The following is a 21914-nucleotide window of genomic DNA, read 5'->3' as shown; positions in this document are numbered from 1 at the left end:
GGCTCCCCGGCGGGCCGCGCCTGATTGGCCGGATTGTAAAGCGATGTCTGAGGGCGCCTGGCGGGAGCGGCACAGTCCCGCGCCCCCCGCCGGGCCGCCCGCCGCCGAGGTGAGAGCGCGGAGCCGCCCGCCGCCGACGCCGCAGGGGCCGGGGCGGCCGTCTGTCTGCCTGCCCGCCCTCATCCCCGGGAGCGCAGTTCCGAGCTGCTGCGCTCCCGTCGCGTCCCGCCGCGTCCCGCCGGGTACGGGAACGCTGCCCCAGGGCGGGAGCGGCTCCTCTTAAGGGCCCGGCTAAAAGCGCCTTCTCGCTTTGCAGATGGAGGTGAGCGTCCTGGCGCTGCGGGACCTGGCGAGCGGACGGCCGGGGCGGCGGGGCCGGGCGGAGGCCCAGAAGGTGAGCGGGCGCGGGGGGGGGTCGGCGGCGGGGGTTCCCTCGCACGTTATTCGGCCTCTCCCGGTGCGGAGCATCCCGCCGATGCTGGGGGGTGGGGGGGGATAGGGCCGTGGCACCCCAGCCCTGTGGGTGCGGGGGTACGTGCCCCTGGCCCAGGGGATTGGGAGGTGGGTCGAGCCAGGCGCGTGACCCCGGATCGTGTCCCTCTCGGTCCCCATGGCAGTATTTGAGGTGCTGCCCCATGGGCCGCTGTACCCGGTGCGTCCTGCCGCGTTGGGCTGTACAGCAGCACCTCACCTGGCACTCGGAGCACAGGGGTGGCCGGTGCTACCGCTAACATTAAAAAGACAATCCAGCAAAACAACCAGGAGTCATGCCACTGTTGTCAGTGAAGTAGTTGCACTCTAGCATTATTCCCAGGGAAACAGTTTTTAGCTTTCACTTAATAAGTAAAACCCACTAGGCAATCTCAAGCATCCCAGTGGCTACCGTTGGGTAAGGTGGAGGGGGCTTTTGTACAGTCTCACCGTTCAAATGCTAACCAACACCAGACCTGACATGGAAGTAGTATAGTCCTGTTATTTAGCAGCAGTTTGTGCGTGCTGATGCTCACGTCTGCTATGCTTGCCTTCTGGCCTCTATCCATACAGTGGTGTTCCCAGGTCAAGAGGCTAAGCAGTGCCACTTGGCAAGGAAGAAGCTCATCATTCCCCTCCTGCCCCACCAGCCAGGAGACAGGACATCTAGCCTCAGGCATACCTTGCTCAGTAATGTCTGCTGAACTAGAGGTGACTCATGACCTGCTGTCCATGCTCAACCTGAATCCTCCAAAGATCACATTGTTCTTATCAGACTCAGCTCCTAATATCTCAGAGATTTGTTTCAATTCCTGCTTACATTCTAAGTTCATTAAGCCAGCCTTTTCTGTCCTTTTGTATTTCTAAGCCACCTCTGCTTGGATCAAGGTGAATCTCATACTTCTACAAGCTGCCCTTATGGAATACAGCTAGGAGTTCACAGAGCATTTCACTTTTTTCTCAGTAGCTGCAGAGACAGTAAAAGTGTTTCTTACCTTAGTAGGCAATTGTGATATTCAGGAAATAAAGATCTGAAAACTTGATAGTAAATGTGTGCTTTTCTTGTAGTGCCACTACTTTCTTTTTTCATTGCGATATTTGCACAAACATGAAAATTTGAGGTAGTAGAACAGCAGCCTGCTTCAGCTGCCCTCACTGCAGTTCTATTAGCATCAGCCATACTGAACAGGAACTTGAGGGGAAGGTAGACTTTCTTCATTACAGATTAAGTGTTGATTCACTGCCAAGTGTGAAATTGCAAGAATATATTGAGTGCCAACACTATGTGAACATATATTCCAAGGAGTACCATAGCCTCTAAATTGACCCCTATTTATCACAGTGTAGTAAGTTACAACTGGCTGTTAATTGTGAAAGGACATATTTATTACATCCTTTTGGGTAATTCATAGGTGGATGTATGTAGAAATGTTCTTCCTCAGTGCTTAGAGCACAATGCTTTTGATGTGCCAAATTCATTTCCAGTTTGAATGCTGCAGAACTGCTCCTAGTAAAAGCTAGCTTCAGTTGTTGCTAGAACTTCTTACTGCTTTTTAGCTAGACTGTACCTGTTGATATTTGGAACCACCTATTTAAATATCTGTGTCAGCTAATGATAGCTGAATTGCTCCAAATAAAAGGCAAAACAACTTGGGAAAGTTCTTACAGCAAACCAACAGTAACTTAACATTTTCTTTCAGGCTATATTCCGTTTCAGAATTGGACTTCTTGCAGCACAAAATAAAATACATAACAATATCCAGCCTCAAAGTTGTAATGTTAGATTTTTTTAAAACTTGTTTTGGAAAAAAATAAAAAAGTTGTAATCTTAGTCTGAGTGAGAAGACTCGCTCAGTTTGAGACCAACACCAAAAAAGCCACAGCTAGACTGAAGAGCAAACAACTTCAAGCCTGATTTGTAGTTTAAAAGCCGTTCATGTGGTTCCAAAGGCCTCACTCCCAATTCCAGCAAGTTATAAGCTCTGCTAGCTTTCTGATGATAATCTGTCCACTTTACTTTCTCTTCCCCCCTCGCCCCCCCCCCCAAGGTGCATATAACCATTTCAAGGGACTAAGTCTAGAAACAACTAAGCAATTTTAGCTAGAGTTCCAAAAGCCAGTGTCCTGTTTGTAGAGTATTAAGGAGCATTAAGTGATAGCTAGATTATTTAAGAACAAAACATTGGTCTCCCTGGGCAAAAAGAAACAGTGCAACTTTCTACGTGGGCATTTCTGGAAGTCCTGCTCTGTGCCAGGTTTAGGATACCTGGACCTCAATTTTTAATATCCTGCAAAGAAAGCCGGTATGGCATTTTGTCTACTTCATTCCTTTAGCCTTCTTGAGCTAAATTTGCACTAACAGGCTAGAGTGAAGTAGTGTCTCTTGTTGCTCAAAACCAGATCTCTCAGCTAGAGGATACCATTGATGCTTTCTTCAGTCAGTCCCTTGAAATTAGTTGATCTGTAGGGCAGTAAGAGGAAGGGGCAAAATTGGACCCAAAGATGAAAGGTGAAAAGTGTTTTATTGCAGCTAGGGACAGGAACAAGTTGAGCTTCATTCAAAGAATGATAAAAATCAGCTGAAGAACTACACTTTTCCTTCTAGCAGCTCTTAGCTGTAGTCAAGGAATAATTATGGAGGTTTTCCTCATTGTTTTGAGCAGTAGATAGTGCAGATGCAAATCTTGCTTCACTTGCACATAAAGTTACATCCACTCCAGTTTGACATTTTATGACAGTGAGCTGCATCCACAGCATGGCTTTTCACTGGGGACCTTTGAAGCAGAACAACATGTTTTCTTGCTAAGTGTAATGTGACCAATGCATTATTTCAATTTTGATCCAATTTGGTGATTTATGCTCGTGGGCAATGCTGTATTGTGATAACAGTCAGTTCAAAAGCCTGATAGGCCACAAGTTTGACTAGTTGACCTCAGGTTCAGTAATTCAGGGCACTATCATATACACTGCCTCCAGTACAGTACCATGTAGAATATTTTACCACTTCCAACAAAGGCAGAGGAGCTGTGCTAAATATAGCTATGAGTACCAAGGCATGAGTCACTACAATTACCTTTGTAAGAACAATGAAATTGATTGTTGGACTGTTTTCTTTCCTGTTGCATCTGAAGAACTTTGTTTTTTTAATAGGAAAACATATTTGATCGATCCAGGATGGCCCCAAAGACTCCCATTAAGAATGAACCAGTTGATTTATCGAAGCAAAAAGGCTGCACCCCAGAAAGAAATCCAATTACACCTGTTAAGCTTGTTGACAGACCTCAGCCTGATCCCTGGACCCCCACTGCTAACCTGAAGATGCTTGTTAGTGCTGCTAGCCCTGACATGAGGGACAGGGAAAAGAAGAAAGAGCTCTTCAGACCCATAGAAAACAGTGAGCAGAGTGAGACACCTGATTCATTACAGGTAAGACTCAGAACATGATTACCTTATGTTCAGTTAGGACTCAGATCTTTGTAAAGTTGTGCCTCAGTTTTCTTCCAACTGCTCTTTTGCTCCCTATGGAAAATGATAGAATTGTAAAACATTCCCAAGGACAGTTGCCTATGCAGCACTGGCTGAACAGTAGGATTTTTAAAGACTAAGAGTAACTGTCTTACTAGTAACTGACCCAAGACCCCTCAAGAGCCTGAATAGTACTTAAAAGGACAGTGAAGGAAATAAAACTTAAATGTGTAATTTTCCCCAATTTAAGTACTTCTGATGCTATTTTCTGAACTGGATTAGAAAGAAAATTGCCAGAGCATTTTAAACAGACAGGCAGCATTATCAAAAGCTGTTCAACAATGGCGAGGGTGTATTTTTCAACATACTTTTGAAACCTTATACCTTGTCCACAACAGCTCCAGAGAGTGGTCAGTCAAAACCTTTGTCCACCTTTCCATCCCAGCCCCCAAAGTAGTAGTCAGACAGCATGGTCAAGTGTTTGGAAGATTTTTACTTGTCAAGACTCAAGCAATGTGGGGGGCTGATCCCTGTTTTGCGTTAGGAAGTCCATCCATGGAGAGGATTATGTCAGGTCATAATAAGCATTATTACAGTTTTCTTCCTTCAGACTTCTTTTTGTTCCAACCACTGCTTTCCTTCTCCTGGATTATTTCTTGTAGAATATCCTTGCTTGGTGATTTCAGTGAGAAGATAGTTCTGGGGTCTTCCTACTGTAAAGCATCATTTGCTAGGTACAGATCACTCTACAAATGTAGATTTTACAGCAGCTACAGTGACAGTAGTCTAGAAGATTCTCCAGCTTAGAGTATCATAAAGGAGCAAACAGTTGTCTAAAGATAATTCCTAACATAGCTTCCAGTAAATAAAAAACAGTCAATGTTTTCATTACCTGCTAAGATCATATAACATTTTTGGGGTGGCTACTATAAAGGGTTCAAATATTTTCTAGTTAGTAAAACTTACACTTAATAGTTTTCGCCACACAGCAAGTTAACTTACAAAAGTTGTAAGAGTATTACTGTAAGAATATTACTATTTCCATACCATATAAAACTCAAAGAATTCAATCAGAGCAACAGCCTGCTACAAGGTCACTTAGTCACAACCAACAAAGGATAGTTAAGATCTCATAAGCAAAGAAATTTGGGTTTCAACAGCTGACACCACTCTCAGCTTTTCTTTGGCAGAAGGCAAGATTATTTTTTCTGGATACAGAAGCAAAACCCCAGAGTTACCAATGCAAAGAAAATCCTCCATCATTCTAATTTTGTAATAAATAAACATACTTCTTCATACATTCTTGCCATCACAGTTTTCTTGTTTTTTTTTTTCCTTGCAGGGACAGAAAGACCATATTCAGGCCATCCTACAGAGTTCACTAAAGCTAACAGCTTGACTGAGTTTAAGGTTCAGAGACTGGGTGGTGCCTTTTATAGTCTCTTAGCTTCATGCCCCATCCTCCCCAACCCCTGTTTTCTTAAAGTCATAGAGGCACTGTAAAGGGCAGTAAAATCTCTTGAAAGGGGAACTCTTTAATGGCTTGTACATCCTTCTGTTTATTAGATCCAGAGGTGTTTGAGGGAATATTCCTCCTCCTGTCAAAAATAAATATTCCTTCCAAGTAGGATCTTACCGTCTGCTAGTCTCGGGCATTTGGTCTTACTGTTTTGTTTCCTTATGCATAAATATTATTTTATGATCTCACAGATAAAAGTTTTTCTGTGGGTATCTTGTGTGATGAATTAAGAAGAGCTTGCAAGCAAAACTGTGTCACCCAAGTGCTCTGTGCTTGCAAAGAGTCCATGTTTTCTTTTCTTATTAGAAAGTCTGAGGTTAAATATTGCTAGCAGCTGAAATATGCCTTGCTTGGCTATGCCTGGCTTCTAAAGCTCTGCACTAAAGGGTTAACATTTATTTTTTAACAGTATGATATGGTAGACGACAGCACGGTTGATGAATTTGAAAAACAGAGGCCCAGCAGAAAACAGAAAAGCTTAGGACTCTTGTGCCAAAAGTTTCTAGCTCGCTATCCAAGTTATCCATTGTCAACAGAAAAAACTACTATTTCTTTGGATGAAGTGGCTTCAATTCTCGGTATGTATACCTGCAAAAATGGGGTAACTGATTACCTGGGGTAACCCAACAGGAGGGCCTTCAAAAGATCATCCTTCTTACAGAGTACATTCAAGGTCTGCCTTTCCCTGGGTCTGGATGCTCTTCTAATCATACTAATCAAGAGTTGGAAATGCCTAATATTCCTAAGTGTCTTTACTGCTTGATAACGCTACCATTTTGAAATCTGCTTTCTGACAGGACTTTTTACTAGACAGATCTATCTTTCAGCTATTTACCAACTCCGTTGCTTTCTTAAATTTTCAATCTGCTGAGGATTGAAGGAGTTAGGAGTTACAAACTCTCTGAAGGACGACTTATATTTTGTCAAAAAGTGGAACATTTGGAGAAACAGCTGCAAACTAGCAGATGCAGGAAATCAGTTTGGTTTACTGCCGGACCTCAGTAACGTGCCTGACCTTATCTCATGATTCACCAAGGTTATCTTAGTTTTAAATATTGTCTTGTGAGAGGAGATTACCAGGAGACCTGCAAGAGTAGAATGAGAAAATTTGTTGTATTGAGGTGGCAAGAAGCTATTGAGTAGCTTGTTCTCTGGGTCTGCTGTTAGGTTTGGTCTTAGTTAAAAGATTAATGAAATATCTGAGAGAAGTAATAAAACTTGGGAGAGAGGACTGAGCCAGGTCACACCACTAACAAAAAGATCCAGGTCGTTGGAGAGATTCCCTCTTAGCTAGGAAGGGCTTTACAAAATTGGACTTAAAATAAATAAATATTGTATCTACATTTAGAACTCAGCTATTTAACAGTAAAGAGGTAGCAAAAATGAAATGTATCTGTTTGGGGAAGAAAGGGAATAGAAGAATGATGTCCTCTGTGACTCTGGTAAGCGAGTCCTCAAAATACTCATTTATTTGCCTTGGTAATGGGAAGTTAAAATAGGAGATAATTCAGATGAAGTAAATAGTTAAATAAATTACTTTTTAAACAAATTGGTTTTTTAGATTTTGCAGTTACTCCTTCCTGTGTTTGCACGAGATGCTCGTGCTCCAGCTTTGTACAGCTGAACATAAGTAGTGCATTATTCTGTGTTGGGAGTGGTGTTACCTTGCTTTCCTAAATATTAGAAATTTTGTTTCAAAACTTACTGTTGGGAATCTTACCTCACAGAAGGGGATGTGTTTGTTCTTCTCCCTTTGACTTTTCATTTCCTTGCTTGCCTGTATCCAGTTGCTTCAGGAACCACAAAATTACTCAGGGCTGATGTTGCTGCTCTCTGTGTAACAAATGATGGTCATAATACAGCTTTTGCTACAAATGTATATTGCTTTGTTCATTGAAGACCTATGGAAAGACCACAAAGGGGGCTATGCTGCTGGTGCCTGACAGACACCAGGATATGTGTAGCACTCTTATTTTTCCAGAGTATGTTTCACTGCAAGATCTCCACACACTTGGAAATACTCATGAACTGTTTATCCTAATATCCATTTGAGGCTGGTGAGTATTATCTCATCTGGGTAAACAGATGCATCAAGGCCTTGCCTTCCGCAGGGAAGTCTTTCAAAACCTTTCCCCTCGGCTAGCACTTTTTCTGCTCAGCTGGCGTTAACCATAATGGGATTTCTGGTGCAGATGATGCCACCAGCATATAGCACACTGTGTTATATATATATAACAGCCATGCTTCAAACAACACTGGACATGAGTACTCGGGACAGTGAGCAGAACCACCGGCCTGTTCATAGTCAGCTCCCAGCCTTGCTCACATCAGTCAGACTGAACCCAAGTTGGTCATATTTCATAGATTTCCCATTGGTGCAGACCCAGCCAGCACCAAGGACTCGTTTCTGCCGCATTTGGGAACAGTGGGTCTCAGTCTCCACTGCTTTGCACCTTGTGAAGCCTTTGACGCTGCTTTGCTTGGTATGTGCTTTGCAAGTAATTGTACCATTGGGAATGCAAGTGGAAGACCGTGCTCCCACTGCTTCTTGCAGCAGTAGGCTTTTATATTTATCCTGCTCAGACTCTTTCCTGCCCTCTGCTACACATAGACTTGTGTACAGGTCTGTGTCTGAGCTCTGAAGCTCTCTGACAAGAAGAGCCAAAGTGCTCAGAAAACCTCAGGGTAGTCTGGGTAGGTCTGAGTGAGTGGGGCTGGGCAGACTGCAATCGGTTCTTCTAAACACAGTGTAGATGCTTTAAGCTGAAGCCATAACTGGGCCGGCAGTTAACAAAATTGTCAAAGAACATCATACCATGAGGCTTGCTGTACATAAGTCACTTCTTAATTGTGCAGATTTGGATGGATCTAAGGTAACGTGTCCAGGTCAACAGTGAAAAATGTGTTGTGAACGCTCAGTATTAGAGAACAGCCTGTTCTGCTTCTGCTGAAGAGCACCTTAAAAACTAGATGAGCATCTATATCTTTTTTATTTCCCCCTCTTAAAACAGGAGTTGAGCGGAGACGAATTTATGATATAGTGAACGTCCTGGAGTCATTGCACTTGGTTAGCCGTGTGGCCAAGAACCAGTACTGTTGGCATGGCCGGCACAACTTAAGTCAGACTCTGAAAACACTTCAGGAAGCAGGAGAACTGCAGTATGGAGAGTTAATGACCTTCTTCCAGCACAAGGAGCAGGACTTGGAGTACAAATCTGTGGAACGAAAAAAGGAAACTATTCCGGATTCTCAATTCAGACCATTACTGGACTTCTCAGAACCAGATTGCATCTCTGGTAAGATAACTAATGTGTGTGATGTGATACGCAGACACAAGTCTCTTTCTCCACTTTATTATGTGACTCTTTCCCTTGCTTTGCTTTTAAATTAAATAATAAAAAATTATTCTTTGCAACAAGGTGCTGATTTCACTGCGGAGGTGACAGAATTCTTCCTTCTATCCTGTCCATAGCATAGGTCTCAGATTTTACCCTAGAGACCGGTAGGAGCCTCTGCCAGGCACTCCAGTTCTTTCCCCACCCATACATGGCAGTAAATGCTTTATTCTGACAGAAGGTACCATCTTCCATTTGTCCAGTGTTTGCATGCTGCCCCTGTAATACATAGTGGTTTCACTAACAAACTCCATTGGATTCACAAAATTATAGTGGTGCAAAACTGTGTAACGTAACATAGAATCAGCTTTGGAATCTGACTTTCTAAAACCTATTTCTGCAAGCTTTAATTTTTATTGCCTTTTGAAGAGAGACTTCTGTCTGCATTACTCAGTTATTTGCTGCCTTTCAAAGGATTTCTGCTTCCTGACAAGGAAATACATTACCCCTTTTGTGTGTGAGAAACCTACTTGCTAGTTTTCTGACTGTGATGGATGACATATGCTAAGAGGCTTGGGTATTATTTGTAACACAGCATCTGCAAACAGCAGAAAGGACAAGTCGTTGCGGATTATGAGCCAAAAGTTTGTCATGCTGTTCCTTGTCTCCAAGACCAAGATAGTCACTCTGGACATCGCAGCAAAGATACTGATAGAAGACACGCAGGATACAGTGGACCACAGCAAATTTAAAAGTAAGCTGGCTGTTGAGAGATGAATCAATCGGTGTCGTGGTTTAACCCCAGCCGGCAACTAAACACCATGCAGCCGCTCGCTCACTCCCCCCTGGTGGGATCGGGGAGAGAATCAGTAGGATGAAAGTGAGAAAACTCATGGGTTGAGATAAAGACAGTTTAATAGGTAAAGCAAAAGCTGCTCACACAAGCAAAGCAAAGCAAGGAATTCATTCCCCACTTCCCATCACAGGCAGGCGTTCAGCCATCCCCAGGAAAGCAGGGCTCCATCACACCTAACGGTTACTTGGGAAGACAAATGCCATCGCTCCGAACATGTATCCCACCCCTTCCTTCTTCTTCTCCCAGCTTTATGTGCTGAGCATGATGTCATATGGTATGGAATATCCCTTTGGTCAGTTGGGGTCAGCTGTTCCGGCTGTGTCCCCTCCCAACTTCTTGTGCACCCCCAGCCTACTCGCTGGTGTGTGGGCTGAGAGGCAGAAACAGCCTTGATGCTGTGTAAGCACTGCTCAGCAGTAATGAAAACATCTCTGTGTCATCAACACTGTTTTCTGCACGAATCTAAAACACAGCCCCATACTAGCTACTATGAAGAAAATTAACTCTATGCCAGCCAAAACCAGCACAATTGGTCACTGATTAAAGGAAATGGGGGCATGTTAGGACTGACACCAGTAGGTAATGGCCAGAGCAGGTCAGAAATCTTGTGCTGAAGTATGGTTTGGGGTTTTTTTTAATTGGAAATGCCAGTTTGTGAAAACAGAGCTTGGGGTGGGGAAGAGTTAATTTGAAAATTATCTCCAAGCTTTAGCTTCTGAATAAAAAAAATTTTTTTGTTTAATTTTTTTTCATACTTTAACTCAGTTTCCTGTACTATTCTGAATGATATTTCAGCACAGCATTTACTAAGATGAAACATGTTTAATTTAATGGAATTAATTTTCTTCTCTGTAGAAATGTGTTACTTCTCCTTTTCACCCAAAAATCTTTCACAGTTGGATGGCACATATTTGCTTTTCAGTTAGTGGGGATTAGTACTTAGATCCCTTGGACAACATGGAAAAAACTCAGCATTAGTAAATAATTCTTCTCAAATAAATACTTTTATTTCAAGACTTTAAAGTACTTTTCAAACAAAGTACTTGCACTTCAGTTTTAAAATTCTACCCCAAATACCGGGAGGGATGTCAGATGTTTAGCTGGACAACCTGTGGCTCTCGTACTCAGCTCCAACATGCTTTTTATTGGAGTCACAGAGATTTTTCTGAGAGGGTTACACTTTTAAGATGATAAACATGGCTCCTCTTGTGATCAGCTGTGCACTCGTGTGCCTCGTGCACCCAAGTGCTTGTCTTTACCCCACGTGGAGGTAGCTGCCTCTTCTGGGCAAGCTGGTGATGTAATCACTCCCTCACCCATTTCCATCAAAATGAGGCAGATGAGCTTAAGCCTGAGCAGCTAAGAGGGATGAGCAGCTACGACAGGAAGAAGCAGTGACAAGCGGGTGGGAGCTGGCATGGCAGGCTTCATAGGAGGTGGCTTAAGTCCATCCAAGTTCGAGTTTACCCACCTCGTCTATGAAAGCTGTGGCGATATTCTGGAATGAAATTACCATGTAAATACGTACCGTGTGCATTGTAATGTGACTGTCTTGACTATTTCTGCCCTTTCTTGCTAGCAAAGGTACGAAGACTGTATGATATCGCCAATGTGCTCACCAGCCTAGGCTTGATCAAGAAAGTTCATGTCACGGAGGAACGAGGACGCAAACCAGCCTTCAAGTGGATCGGGCCTGTGGAATTCCCTGGAAAGACTGGTAACTTGTGTAGCTCACATCTCCTTTCTTTTTGTTGTGACAGTCACAGTTACCAAGTAGTAATAGATTGTTTTCCGTGTGTAAATTATGGCTCGGCGTTCATTGTCCACCCCGTGGTTATTACCTGCTGGCCAGCCCAACGTTTGCCCTTGTTAGACTTCAGGCTCAAGGGCTGGAGCTGTGGAGGGATGTTGAAGGATGCTGTGTCTTGCTGGTATTTTTGCACCGACTTACATACACCTCTATGAATAACTGTACGAATTGTACAGCAATGGCAGATAACGCCTAGATCTCCAAATCTGGTTCCACAACTTTTCTGGGTTGCAAAATCAGTAATTCTGTCATAACTAGACAGTGAATTGTTGTCTGTGTAAGGGGACTTACCATGGTAGAGCAGGGCTGTTTCTTGCACGTGTCCCATCAAATAAAAGATTTGTCTGCAAAGGAGGAAGCACTGGGCCAGAGCATCTCTGTAAGCTGATTCTTGGCTAGAAGACAGAGTGAAGGAAAGGTCTTTGGTAATGTATTGGGGTCACCCAGTGCCAGGACCAAGTAAAAGTGAAGGGCAGTGTTAATGCCAGCTGAGTACTCTTTCTCCTCCTGGGTGCACACACATGACTGTAGCGGCTACTGCAGCTACCATGGAATGGACAGGAGGGAAGCCCTTATCTTGTCTATTGGTGCTTATTGAGCTTCGGTCTGCTTCAGTGTTACAGGATTTGGGATCGTATAGAGATTACCTCTTCTCTTATGACCAAGTTCAGTAACATGGCAGAAGCCTAAATGGTGAGCTGTGTTACCTGAAGGACTGTTGTATAAAATTATGTTCTTACAGGTGAGCTGAGAGGGCATAGCCCAACATCTGATCTTCTGCCAGGGACGCAGAGAGGAGCCTGTGCCCCATATGAGACCTGTGCTACTGGAAAGCAAAGGCTTACACGTCATGCTTCATTTAATGGCACACAGCCCTGTGAAGGGACTAGAAGGAAGGTCAGTTCTGAGCCCAACAGCCCACGTCGAGAGAGACAAGGTAACTACTAAGGAAGCATGTTCTTTTGTATCTCGCTGGATCTGCCCAAATTTAAGGCACTTGATTGTGTCAATCAGCCTAATTAAATATGTGAATTACCCTTGGGAGGTACCTATATTTGTACTGTCCATGTGATGAGACTTGTGTTTTGGACCCTCCTTTCAAGTGCCTAAAGTTAGAGGAGACGAATTTGGGCCATACTGCCTTGAATCTTCAGTTCGTTTTCTGGTAAATGTTTCTGTTCTCCACTAACTGCAACCGTACTACAGTTTCTTCTGTTAAAATCTGGTATAGATAAAGAAAGATTCTTTAGCCACAAAAGTTTATTTCACAGTTCCTAATATAGTGGAATTTACTGTAACAGTCTAATGGATAGCTGTTAAAACTGATAAAGCAATTACAGGGCTTTTCACAGTTCCCTGTTGTAGGAAATGATGATGTCGAGCACGTCTCCAGTGGGACTGAGTTCTGGGCGTCTTGTAGGTTCTGGCTCTAGGTGATTAGTGAATGTTACAAAAATGTGCCAGGATAGAAAAATTATTTTATGGCCAGTATCAAAGTATGTTTGGTAAATTGTTGTTAATTGAATGCTCCTTTATTCTTTCAGCCTGTGTCGTGAATTCAGATGAATATTGCTCCAAAATGATAAATCTAGCAGCTGTCTGCAAGCAGAAAATAGAGGAAGATACTAGGTAGGTTGGTCTTAACTCCTGTCCAGTTTCAACTTTGCGCTTGTCATGTTTAGTTTAAGGCTAGATGCCATTGATAGGACTGAGATAGAAAATTGCCAGAGTGTCTCATTGCTATATTAATGCTGATAGGTCTCAGCATGGCTTGCTTTTTTTTTTTTTTTGTCATGGCCATTTTATACCCACCTGTACTTGTACCAATGTTGTCCTTTAGCTTCAGTAGTTCTTCATCTCATGGCTGTTTGTATAGGTCATCCCTGCCTCCTTTGATTTGTTGTTTAGGTAGGCTGAGCAAATCATGATTCTGTGGAAGAACCTCTCTGTCACATCAGCGGGTCTTCTCTACACCTATCCTAATTTGAATTAATTTGTGAATGACTGACTCTAATCAAGTGCAATTGAAAGCATTGCTGTTCTGCCAAAAAACTGCTAAGTCTGCTTCTCTGTAATTAGAAATAATAAAAAGTGACCCTCCTTGTAAACTCTGTAAAAGCAGTGGTTGGAGGGGGAAATTTTTCCACATTTATGTCCAACAGTGTACCTGTTTGCTTTTAAGGATAAAATAGGGGGTTAATTTTGGACTAAATGTTTTTCCTCTTTTCATTACTTTTTTTTTTTTTTAGGAATAAAGCTTGTGCCACAGAAACGATATTAAATTCAGCAAGGAACCCAAGCATAACCTCACCTCTCTCCCTTCTTCCAGTTCCTGGGGACTCTGATTTTTGTGTTAACCCTTTGCCTCAGGCAGTTTTCCCTGTGGTTCAGGCAGATGTCCCAAGCCTCTCGCTGCCAAATGGCATCAGCAGCCAAACTCTACATCCTTCCACGCCAGTAGCCTCCAAAACCGAAAACGGAAAACCTACCCTGCTCCCCAACCAACCCTTCCTGTGCTTCCCCTCTTCATCCCTTTTTATGTTGTGTGGTGGTCTTCAGGAAAATAACTTGAGGGAGACCCTGCCCACCACAGGAGACGTGGGAAACAGGAGGGCAGAAGCCCAGGCTGCCGCACCTCCAGCTGCCTGCCAGAAACGCTGCTCCCACAAGTGCGCATCGCCCTCTGCGCCTGCAGATGATGAAGAGCCAGCTGCTAAAAAGCAGACCATGGAACAGAGCGATGTGCCCCTCTCACTTGTAATACCCAAGGTAAAGAAGTGAATTTCATTATCACTTAGGCAGCCTGGTAGCGAGGAAAGACTTTTGCCCAAGACTGTGTTTTCAGAAGTGAAAACTCATGACTCCGCTCTTGTTACAGCTACAATTGCTGCCTCCCACCTGTTAATAAAATCGTAAGGGTGCTGTGCCAGAAAGTATAGGCATTAAGTGGGAGATGTTTTCACACTACCAGGGGAAAATAGACTGTGATTGCTCTGCATAGTGAAGTGATGGTCAGCTGTCTTTTGTAATCAGTGTCCTGATCAGTGTCTTCAATGAAACTGCCTGCCAGAGGGGAAGAAATCAATGTGGCTATTACTCCTCATCTTCCTCTGTTAGCTTGGGCTTTCCCAGACAACAGCGGCATTGCTTAGTCCGCTGAGCTACACCAAATGTGATTTGTACTTTCCCCCTACTCTCCAGCCTGTGTCTCTATTTCTCCTGCCCAGTGTTGCCCACAGCAGGCTGGTGAGAGAGGAGATGATGGTGAAGGTGAAGTGCATCTATCTCACAATTTTCTTAACTACTGAAAATGGGGGTCAGGCTCAAGTTTCAGTGTTTGAATGTAAGCCATTTGAAACTGGTATTTTTCCTTATCAATGAAGAGAAAAAAATCCCTAAGCTCGGGTATTTCTTGTCCAGTGTCTCCAAGTACTGAAAGTGAACTACAGCACAGGGCTTAGGCATCACTAGTATTGCTCTTGAAATGCTCAAACAAAATTTTTAACTTGGTGACTTGCTAATGACTTTTGTGCTGCCCCTTTGCACAGATGCACATTTTACTCTGTAGCTGAGGAAAGAGCATGAGAGACATTGTACTGTTCTATTTCGGTTTGGACTCATCATTTCCTCTTTTGTTTTTGCTTGGAAGCCTTTTAAGTCACCCAAGGCAGAATCTACCCCAGGAAGTGGTTGTACATCTGCTGAACATCTAGAAGCTTTTCATCCTGACCTCGCAAGTCCTGCTGCTCCAGAGGCTGCAGACAAGGAGTCTACTAAGCCTTTAGATTCTCAGGAGCAAGAAAAACGGTCTCAGAATAAAGACCCTGATGAACCCTCTTCAGGAAAAGAGCACATCTCTAAAGAAAATGCCAACCAACCTTTCCTACCACAGTATCTTTATGTTCGGCCTACTGCTGGTAAGGACAGCCATAAGATCTAGATGCACTTGAACTTCTGCATCTGTTTGCTGACCTCTTCAAATAGGTAGACCTACAGATAGGTGAATAAGTCTATATTTGGCACAAAAACTGTCTGCAGTTTTCTGTAGTAGTTTAATAGTTCTGAATTCTTTTGACTCCAGGTGAACTATGTCTTCTGTGAAAATACATGCATTTTTCTGAGGTACCCAGACGTTAATTGAGCTGAATAACACGGGGGTTTCATGCTTAAATTATGTGCAGCAAAAAAGACGCCTATCCAGCATTCAAAACTCGGAGGACCTGGAATTCTAGGTTTGGCAGTAAGGCGGCCAGAGTAGCGCAGCAGCATCCCCTGAGTGGGTAAATTTAGTCATCTACGAACTTTGTACTGTCTTGTCACGTGTGTCATTGGGATAACCCCACAAAAACTGAAGCACTGGGAGTGTAGCCAGGCCTGCTTGTAGGACACAGTAGGGATGAGGAGGAAGTAGCTGAAAATACTACAAGAGGATTTTGTGCCCACCATTTTCTATGCCTGTGCTGATGTGGAGTGGAAGAGTGTTTTGTGGGAACAGGATACATGTGGCAAATTCCCGTGACTAGTGCTTTAGTATTTGATTCACTTGTGGCACAGAGTGGGGTCTATGGGCTTTCACTGTAAGGATGGAGATGCTCAGTTTGAAAATGTTGATTCTGTTGTTTTGCGAAGTCAGACGAACTGGGAACTGGAGCAGCTTCTGTTTCAAAACAGTGTTTCAGCCATTCTCAGGAAAATTAGTGCCTTTGGGGTGTATCTTTGTGGGTGTTTTCCTTTTCTTCTTTTTTTTTTTTTCTTATTAAAAGCAATGAATGTTTTCATATAGCAGAGGGTATGATTCCTGTTACTGAAAAAAGTTTGTTTAGCCAAGATGTTGCTTGTAACTAAAGTTAAAAGCAGAAAACAGCAAGGTGTGTGGTTGGTACTTAATGTTAACAAAGTAAATGGATGCAGATACAGTGAACAGGCAGTAGGGGGGGAGATGGAGGAAGGTAAGGAAAGGGAACTTGACAGAAGAGTCACAGGTTTGTGACAGTTTTCTCCCTTCTTTCTTCTTATTGTCACAGTTTTCTTCCTGGGCAGCCTGTCTCTTTGTTGTCATCCCTCTTTCCTGTTCTAGATGAAGTTATAATAGCTTAACTCCAATTTGTCAACTGTATTAATGCCTTGCTTTTTCTCTCTTTGGTCTAGGATTAAGCAGTTTTAATTTCCTGTTCTCTACAAACCAAGCCCCTGGTGCTATCAGCCTGGCTGCGAGCCAGTTACCTTCTCTGAGCGTCCCCTGTGTCATGGTGCCGTCAGCAGCCTTGGCTTCCTTCCCTCTCGTCTGTTCTCCCGCAATCACCAGTCCTCTTTCCCCAGTTCCCGATGGCTCCTTCTCAGCTGCCGCCTCCATGAATTTCAGTATGTCTGGCCTGGCATCAACAACTCCTGTTTTCATAGGCACCACGACAGTGGTGACCCCCAAGGTCTCACCCGTGCCTTCGGTGGATCCCCAACAACCAGCTCACCCCGCTCTGCACCTGAGTCCCGTGCTTGCAAGGTCTTGCGGTGCTGTTAAACTGGACTCCCCCGTGTGTATGGGGCATCCGGTGACCCTTCTGAAGCTGCAGCAGGTAAGGGTGAAAGGTGTTTGAGCGATGATGAAACAGCGGTGCCAGGTCACAGGGACTGAAGGCAGGTTGCGCTGCAGGCTGGTGCCGCTGTGTCAGAGCAGTAAGTTGGCATGCTGGGAGCTGGTGTCTTCCACTTAGTCTGTGTGTCCATCTGTAGTGGTGGCAACGCTTGGGACAGTGTTAAAGACATAGCCTGGCATAGCACGTCTAGCCTTGAACGGTGAACTGGTGAGTTTTAGAAATCTTACAGGAATTTTAAAATCATAAAAATCTTAATCTTTAAAAATCTTACAGGAATAGAGAAAAAGAAGTTACACGTTTTTTCCCTCCAAGAAATCTGAGGTGGTATTTTTTCCCCATTTGACGATATCATTGTGTGCTACTCAGTGGTTACAGAAATGCACTAGGTGGACAGGAGGATTGTTTGTCATAATTCAGGGGTGAGCTGGCTGCAGCACTTCTCAGGTAGCAGTGTCCCAGGTTACCTCCTCACTCCCATTCTGATCTCTCTGCACCAAATAATGGAAACATAATAGCAGCATCAGAAGTGGGGGAAGACAATGATTCTTGTAGGTTTTGTTGATCTTTTTTATAAATATATTATAAAAGATGTAGCATAGAAACAGATTTTTTGAGTAAAAAAATGAGAAATTCAAAAGTGAAGGACTCATCTGAAATGAGTGATGTAAAACAGTCATGTCACGCTGTTACCTGGGTCTTTACAACTATTAACAGTGATGGTTTTGCACTACATTAGCTTACGTTCTTAAATCTGTGATTTGTTTTCCTATTGTCTAATGCAGTGACAAATAGATTGAACTTTTGGAAGCTTTATGAACGTTACTTTATGTTTATTCTGTTCAAGCTTTAGAAAAAGGCTGTAATAGAGACTGGTTGGCAGCCAATCTGGTTACAGATACTAGCATTAGAGGTTACAGTAAGAGTGGCACTTAAAACAGAAATGGCCAGGGTTTAGGAGACTATTTTTAGCTCTGTGCTGATGCTAGCAAATAACAAAAGCGAGTAAAACATCAAGGAAGGGAAAGAGCTATTTAAACTAAAGGACAAGATTGGCATAAGAATGAATGAGTATGAACTAGTCATGAATACATTTAAGTTGGAAATGAGATAGAGGCTTTCAGCTTCCAGCAATGATGTACTGGCAGACAGTTCTAGAACAAAAAGCAGGGGCAAAGCCTGTAGCTTTTTATGTGGAACTTCTAAAAGAATGTGAGACATGGTTCTTTATAGTAGCAAGGTACCAGGTTTAATGTCTACAAGCTGTCTTCTGTTTGCGTGCTTGCATGTAGGCTTTGAGAAAAGCATCCTGAATCGCTTTGGTTTTGTTTCACAAATAGCCTTCATCAACTCCCCTCACTCCCAAGAGCATTCGTCCTGCACGTCATGAAGCATTTTTCAAAACTCCCGGAAGTCTTGGAGATCCTATTGCATGGAAGAAAAGTGAAGGCAACCAGACCAGAAATGCCAGCTCTGTGCAGAGGAGACTAGAAATCTCTAGTACCAGCCCTGACTAACTCCACTCATTGCAAAGGGTGGGCAGATTGTCCTAGGACCCTGTATCGATTACAAGAGAACAAGCTCTTACCTGGCAAAAAGAGCGCATTAAAATGTCATCCTTTCTGGCATGCTTCCCTGCTATCTATTCACCCACCGGTTCCGTTAACCACCTTCTTCACAAATCATCCTTGGTACTGAAAACCTTTTACTCAATTGTTCCTTCAGTACTGATTTGAGTTCAGATTCTGTGCTTCACATGGCCTTGTGGGCATCAAATTGTATTTGGGGCTTTAATTTGGAAAACTATTGCTGTGAGGAGATGCAAATGGATTTTCTTGGAGTCCCCAAGGGTTCTTTAGTCATGGTTTTAAGTGAGATGTCTAGCACTTATCTGGGGCAAGCATGTTTTTTGCATGTACTCTACTTACCCCGAGTAAATCTGTGGTGAAATTGATAAACTCCTGCGGTTGTGAGAGCAACTGCTTCCTTGGTTCCAATCTGTTAAATCCTGCCTCCGCAGTGCAGCCTCTTGCTATTTATTTTGTATGTTGGAGTGGGATTTAGTGCAAAAAAAGGTTTTTTGCAGCTTCAGAATAACAGATTTTCTCAGGGTAGGATTACTTGAATGTCAGTTGGTTGTTGTACAATTTGCCCAGCACTTGTGGTTAGCAAAACCTAATAATAACACAATATGATTGAATGTATACATGTGAAAAATACTAAGACCAAAATAACTGTGAATGTTAACAATTTTATAAGTGTGCTAATGAACTGTATTAGTCCTTGGGTTTGTTTTTTTTCTTTTACTCTGAGCAAAATGTACAAGTTAGACATAAAGAATACAAAACTTGTTTCCATAAATAAGTTTGACAAAGTAATTTGAGAGTGACAAGCCACTGAGAGGGCTGTGCTAAGATTTCATCTCTCCTTGGTCCAGTGACCAAGGAACACTGCTCATTAACCACATGATTAGATTCAGTCTAACTTGAGTCTGCTTAAGTGCCTACTTAGTGGCTTATTTAAGGGGTATGTACTTAAGTGCCTAACTCTTCACTTAGGGGAATTTTGTAACTAGTTAATAGTGCATTTGAGTGTACTTGGAAGACAAGGGAGATCTTATCTTTTGGCGAGTATCTATCTAAACCATACAAAGACGCAGAAAAGAGCAGGATTCGTAAATTTTGGAAGCGGGAAAAATTATCTGTGTTCCTTAAGAGAAGATAAAGAGGAAAAAAAGTATAACAGTCAACATTCAAAGTCCTCAAATAATGAATGGTGCTATTAATAACATAGGACATAATTTTAAGAGTTAGTGCTCTTATGCTTGGGTATGTTTTCACTCATGTAGCAAACTGCAATTAAATTTGTGCAGTTCCCTATTGAAAAGACAGAAAGTGTTGCTGTTGACATCATGTTACTCTGGATTTTTAGCAAACATAAGGCCAGCGTTATCAGCTCTTCTCATTGGTACTGGTTTTCCAAGGGTAGATACACTGTCGGATGTGCTATTTTGTTGGTCAAGGGAGGCTAGGACTTTGTTTGAGGGTTGGGGATTTGATGAGGTTTTTTATTTTTGTAATGAAATGTATTATGAAAATGGAATTTAAGAAAGAATGTTAGTGAAGCTGGGAGTTTGAGTAATGTGGCCTTATCATAGAATAGACCAATAACAGCCTTTTAAGGAGGGCTGATCAGCCCTCATTGAAAGAAAATCTATAGTAGAATTATCGTAGGAAATTTCAGGGGTGGTAAAGAGAAATCTTCAGACTGCTAAATTTTAAGGTTTGTGGTTGGTTGGTTTTTGTTTTTTTTAAATTACACTACAGTTGTGAAAGTTTACAGATTTTGCTTCTGAATTATTTCTTATACGCCCACATAAATGAATTTCACTTTGAAAAGCAATGTGTAATTGGCATGGTGCTGCCCCTGCACTTCTGTTTTAGCAAGCGTTTGTTGCTGTTGGGGCTGGAAACAGGCTGCTGGGGTTCCGGATGACGTGGTGGATGTTAATTCTCCAAACCTTGTCTTTTCCCTTCCCCTTTAGTACGGTGCAGCCTTTTAGTGAAAAGGCAGCTGAGAGCAGAGAGGAGGGTTAGAGCTAATATTGGCTCTTCACTCCAGTTGAAGCATCATCGCAAAAATCAACTTTCATTGTCAGTAATGTTCTTCTGTGACATAACTAACCTAACTATACTTGAAAATGCAGGGACTGAAAATGGTTCTTCAGTTTCCAATTTCAACTAACAGTTTTGAGTTTCCATAAATACAGCAGGTCTGGAAATGAGGATCGACTCCCTCACAATCAAAGCTGTTTGATGGGTCATGGTTGCAAAAGCAGATTTGGGCCTGGGAGAAGAAGGGGATTGGTATGCTGTCTTGTCTTTGTCAATGCAAAATTCTCATGAAAACAGGAGTGGGACCACCGAAGCAGTCAGGCAGCAAAGGGATCAACGCTACTTGCAGTACCTGAGCTGCTGAACTACACCGGTGAGGGGGAATGAGTTTACCTTTCCTATCTTTGCCTTCACTGAAAGCTAAGAAGTAAAATAACCTAGGAACAGCTCATCAGCAGAGTAGCTTCAGAAAAGCAGAATTTGTATTTGCACTGAGGCAAAGTGCGTACCCAGGATGTTCTGCAGGGTTTGTGAAACCTTCCTGTCCCAAGACAGTTGCTGAGGAGGGTGAGCATATAACTTATACTTGAATCTACCTGCCACGTTTACATTTCTGATTGTCTTTTGTAAATTGGTGCTATTTCTGTATTTAAAAAGCTGTATTTTTAATGTAAAGCTGCTTCCAGTTTGTATCTTTGCACTGCTAGTTTAATATCTATATTAATTTTATTGCTGTTTATAACTGTTCTTCAGTGATTAGACGTCCTGCTTTTCCTGCTCTCTAGCCATCTTTTTAGCTGTCTGCATATAGCTTTACTCCAATCACACTGTTGGGTTGAATATTATTTTTTTTATACTATCTTTTAGCAAAATATTAAACTTTTACAGAATAAAAATGGAATTAAAACCGAGGCTGAGGCTGTGATTTCAGTATGGAGAGTGCCCTTGAAAAGAAACATCCATCCACCGTCCATCCAGGTGAGCAGTCCCTGTTGGGTCTGAGCACCAAATAAATAGCAGAGGACGACAGCTTGGCTATTTTAGGCAGCACAGCCATGATTCCCACTCCAGCTGTTGCAGGTACAAGGACCAGTTCAATGCAAACTGGCTCTTAAAGTCCTGGAGCTGGCCAGGGGAATGCCCGATGGCCCAAAACCACACGAGGTGATCCCCAGCCCCATCACTGCTGTGGAGCCTGTCCCGTGGCCCCACAGCCATCCCTCGGCCCGGCTCTCCACAGGATGGCAGCAATG

At 42.9% G+C, this 21914-nt stretch overlaps 2 protein-coding genes across 2 annotated transcripts in view; both read left to right on the top strand.

The window, feature by feature from the left end:
- Positions 1-21914, top strand: part of CSRP2 (cysteine and glycine rich protein 2) — an 85992-nt gene that overhangs the window by 484 nt on the left and 63594 nt on the right. The gene's annotated exons all lie outside the window — the stretch shown is intronic.
- On the top strand, positions 29-21044 carry E2F7 (E2F transcription factor 7). Its single transcript, XM_075747369.1, has 14 exons — positions 29-109; positions 317-394; positions 3622-3897; positions 5865-6033; positions 8467-8751; positions 9386-9544; positions 11226-11363; positions 12199-12393; positions 13001-13085; positions 13706-14225; positions 14387-14389; positions 15106-15373; positions 16605-17029; positions 18388-21044. The coding sequence occupies exons 1-14, from the start codon at positions 44-46 to the stop codon at positions 18562-18564; spliced, it is 2844 nt and encodes a 947-aa protein (XP_075603484.1). The 5' UTR covers positions 29-43; the 3' UTR covers positions 18565-21044.

The sequence above is a fragment of the Balearica regulorum genome, chromosome 1 (assembly GCF_011004875.1).
Source record: "Balearica regulorum gibbericeps isolate bBalReg1 chromosome 1, bBalReg1.pri, whole genome shotgun sequence".
In the NCBI taxonomy this organism is placed as follows: Eukaryota; Metazoa; Chordata; class Aves; order Gruiformes; family Gruidae; genus Balearica; species Balearica regulorum.
Note: the sequence above shows the minus strand (reverse complement) of the source record. Positions and strands in the feature narration are given on the sequence as shown.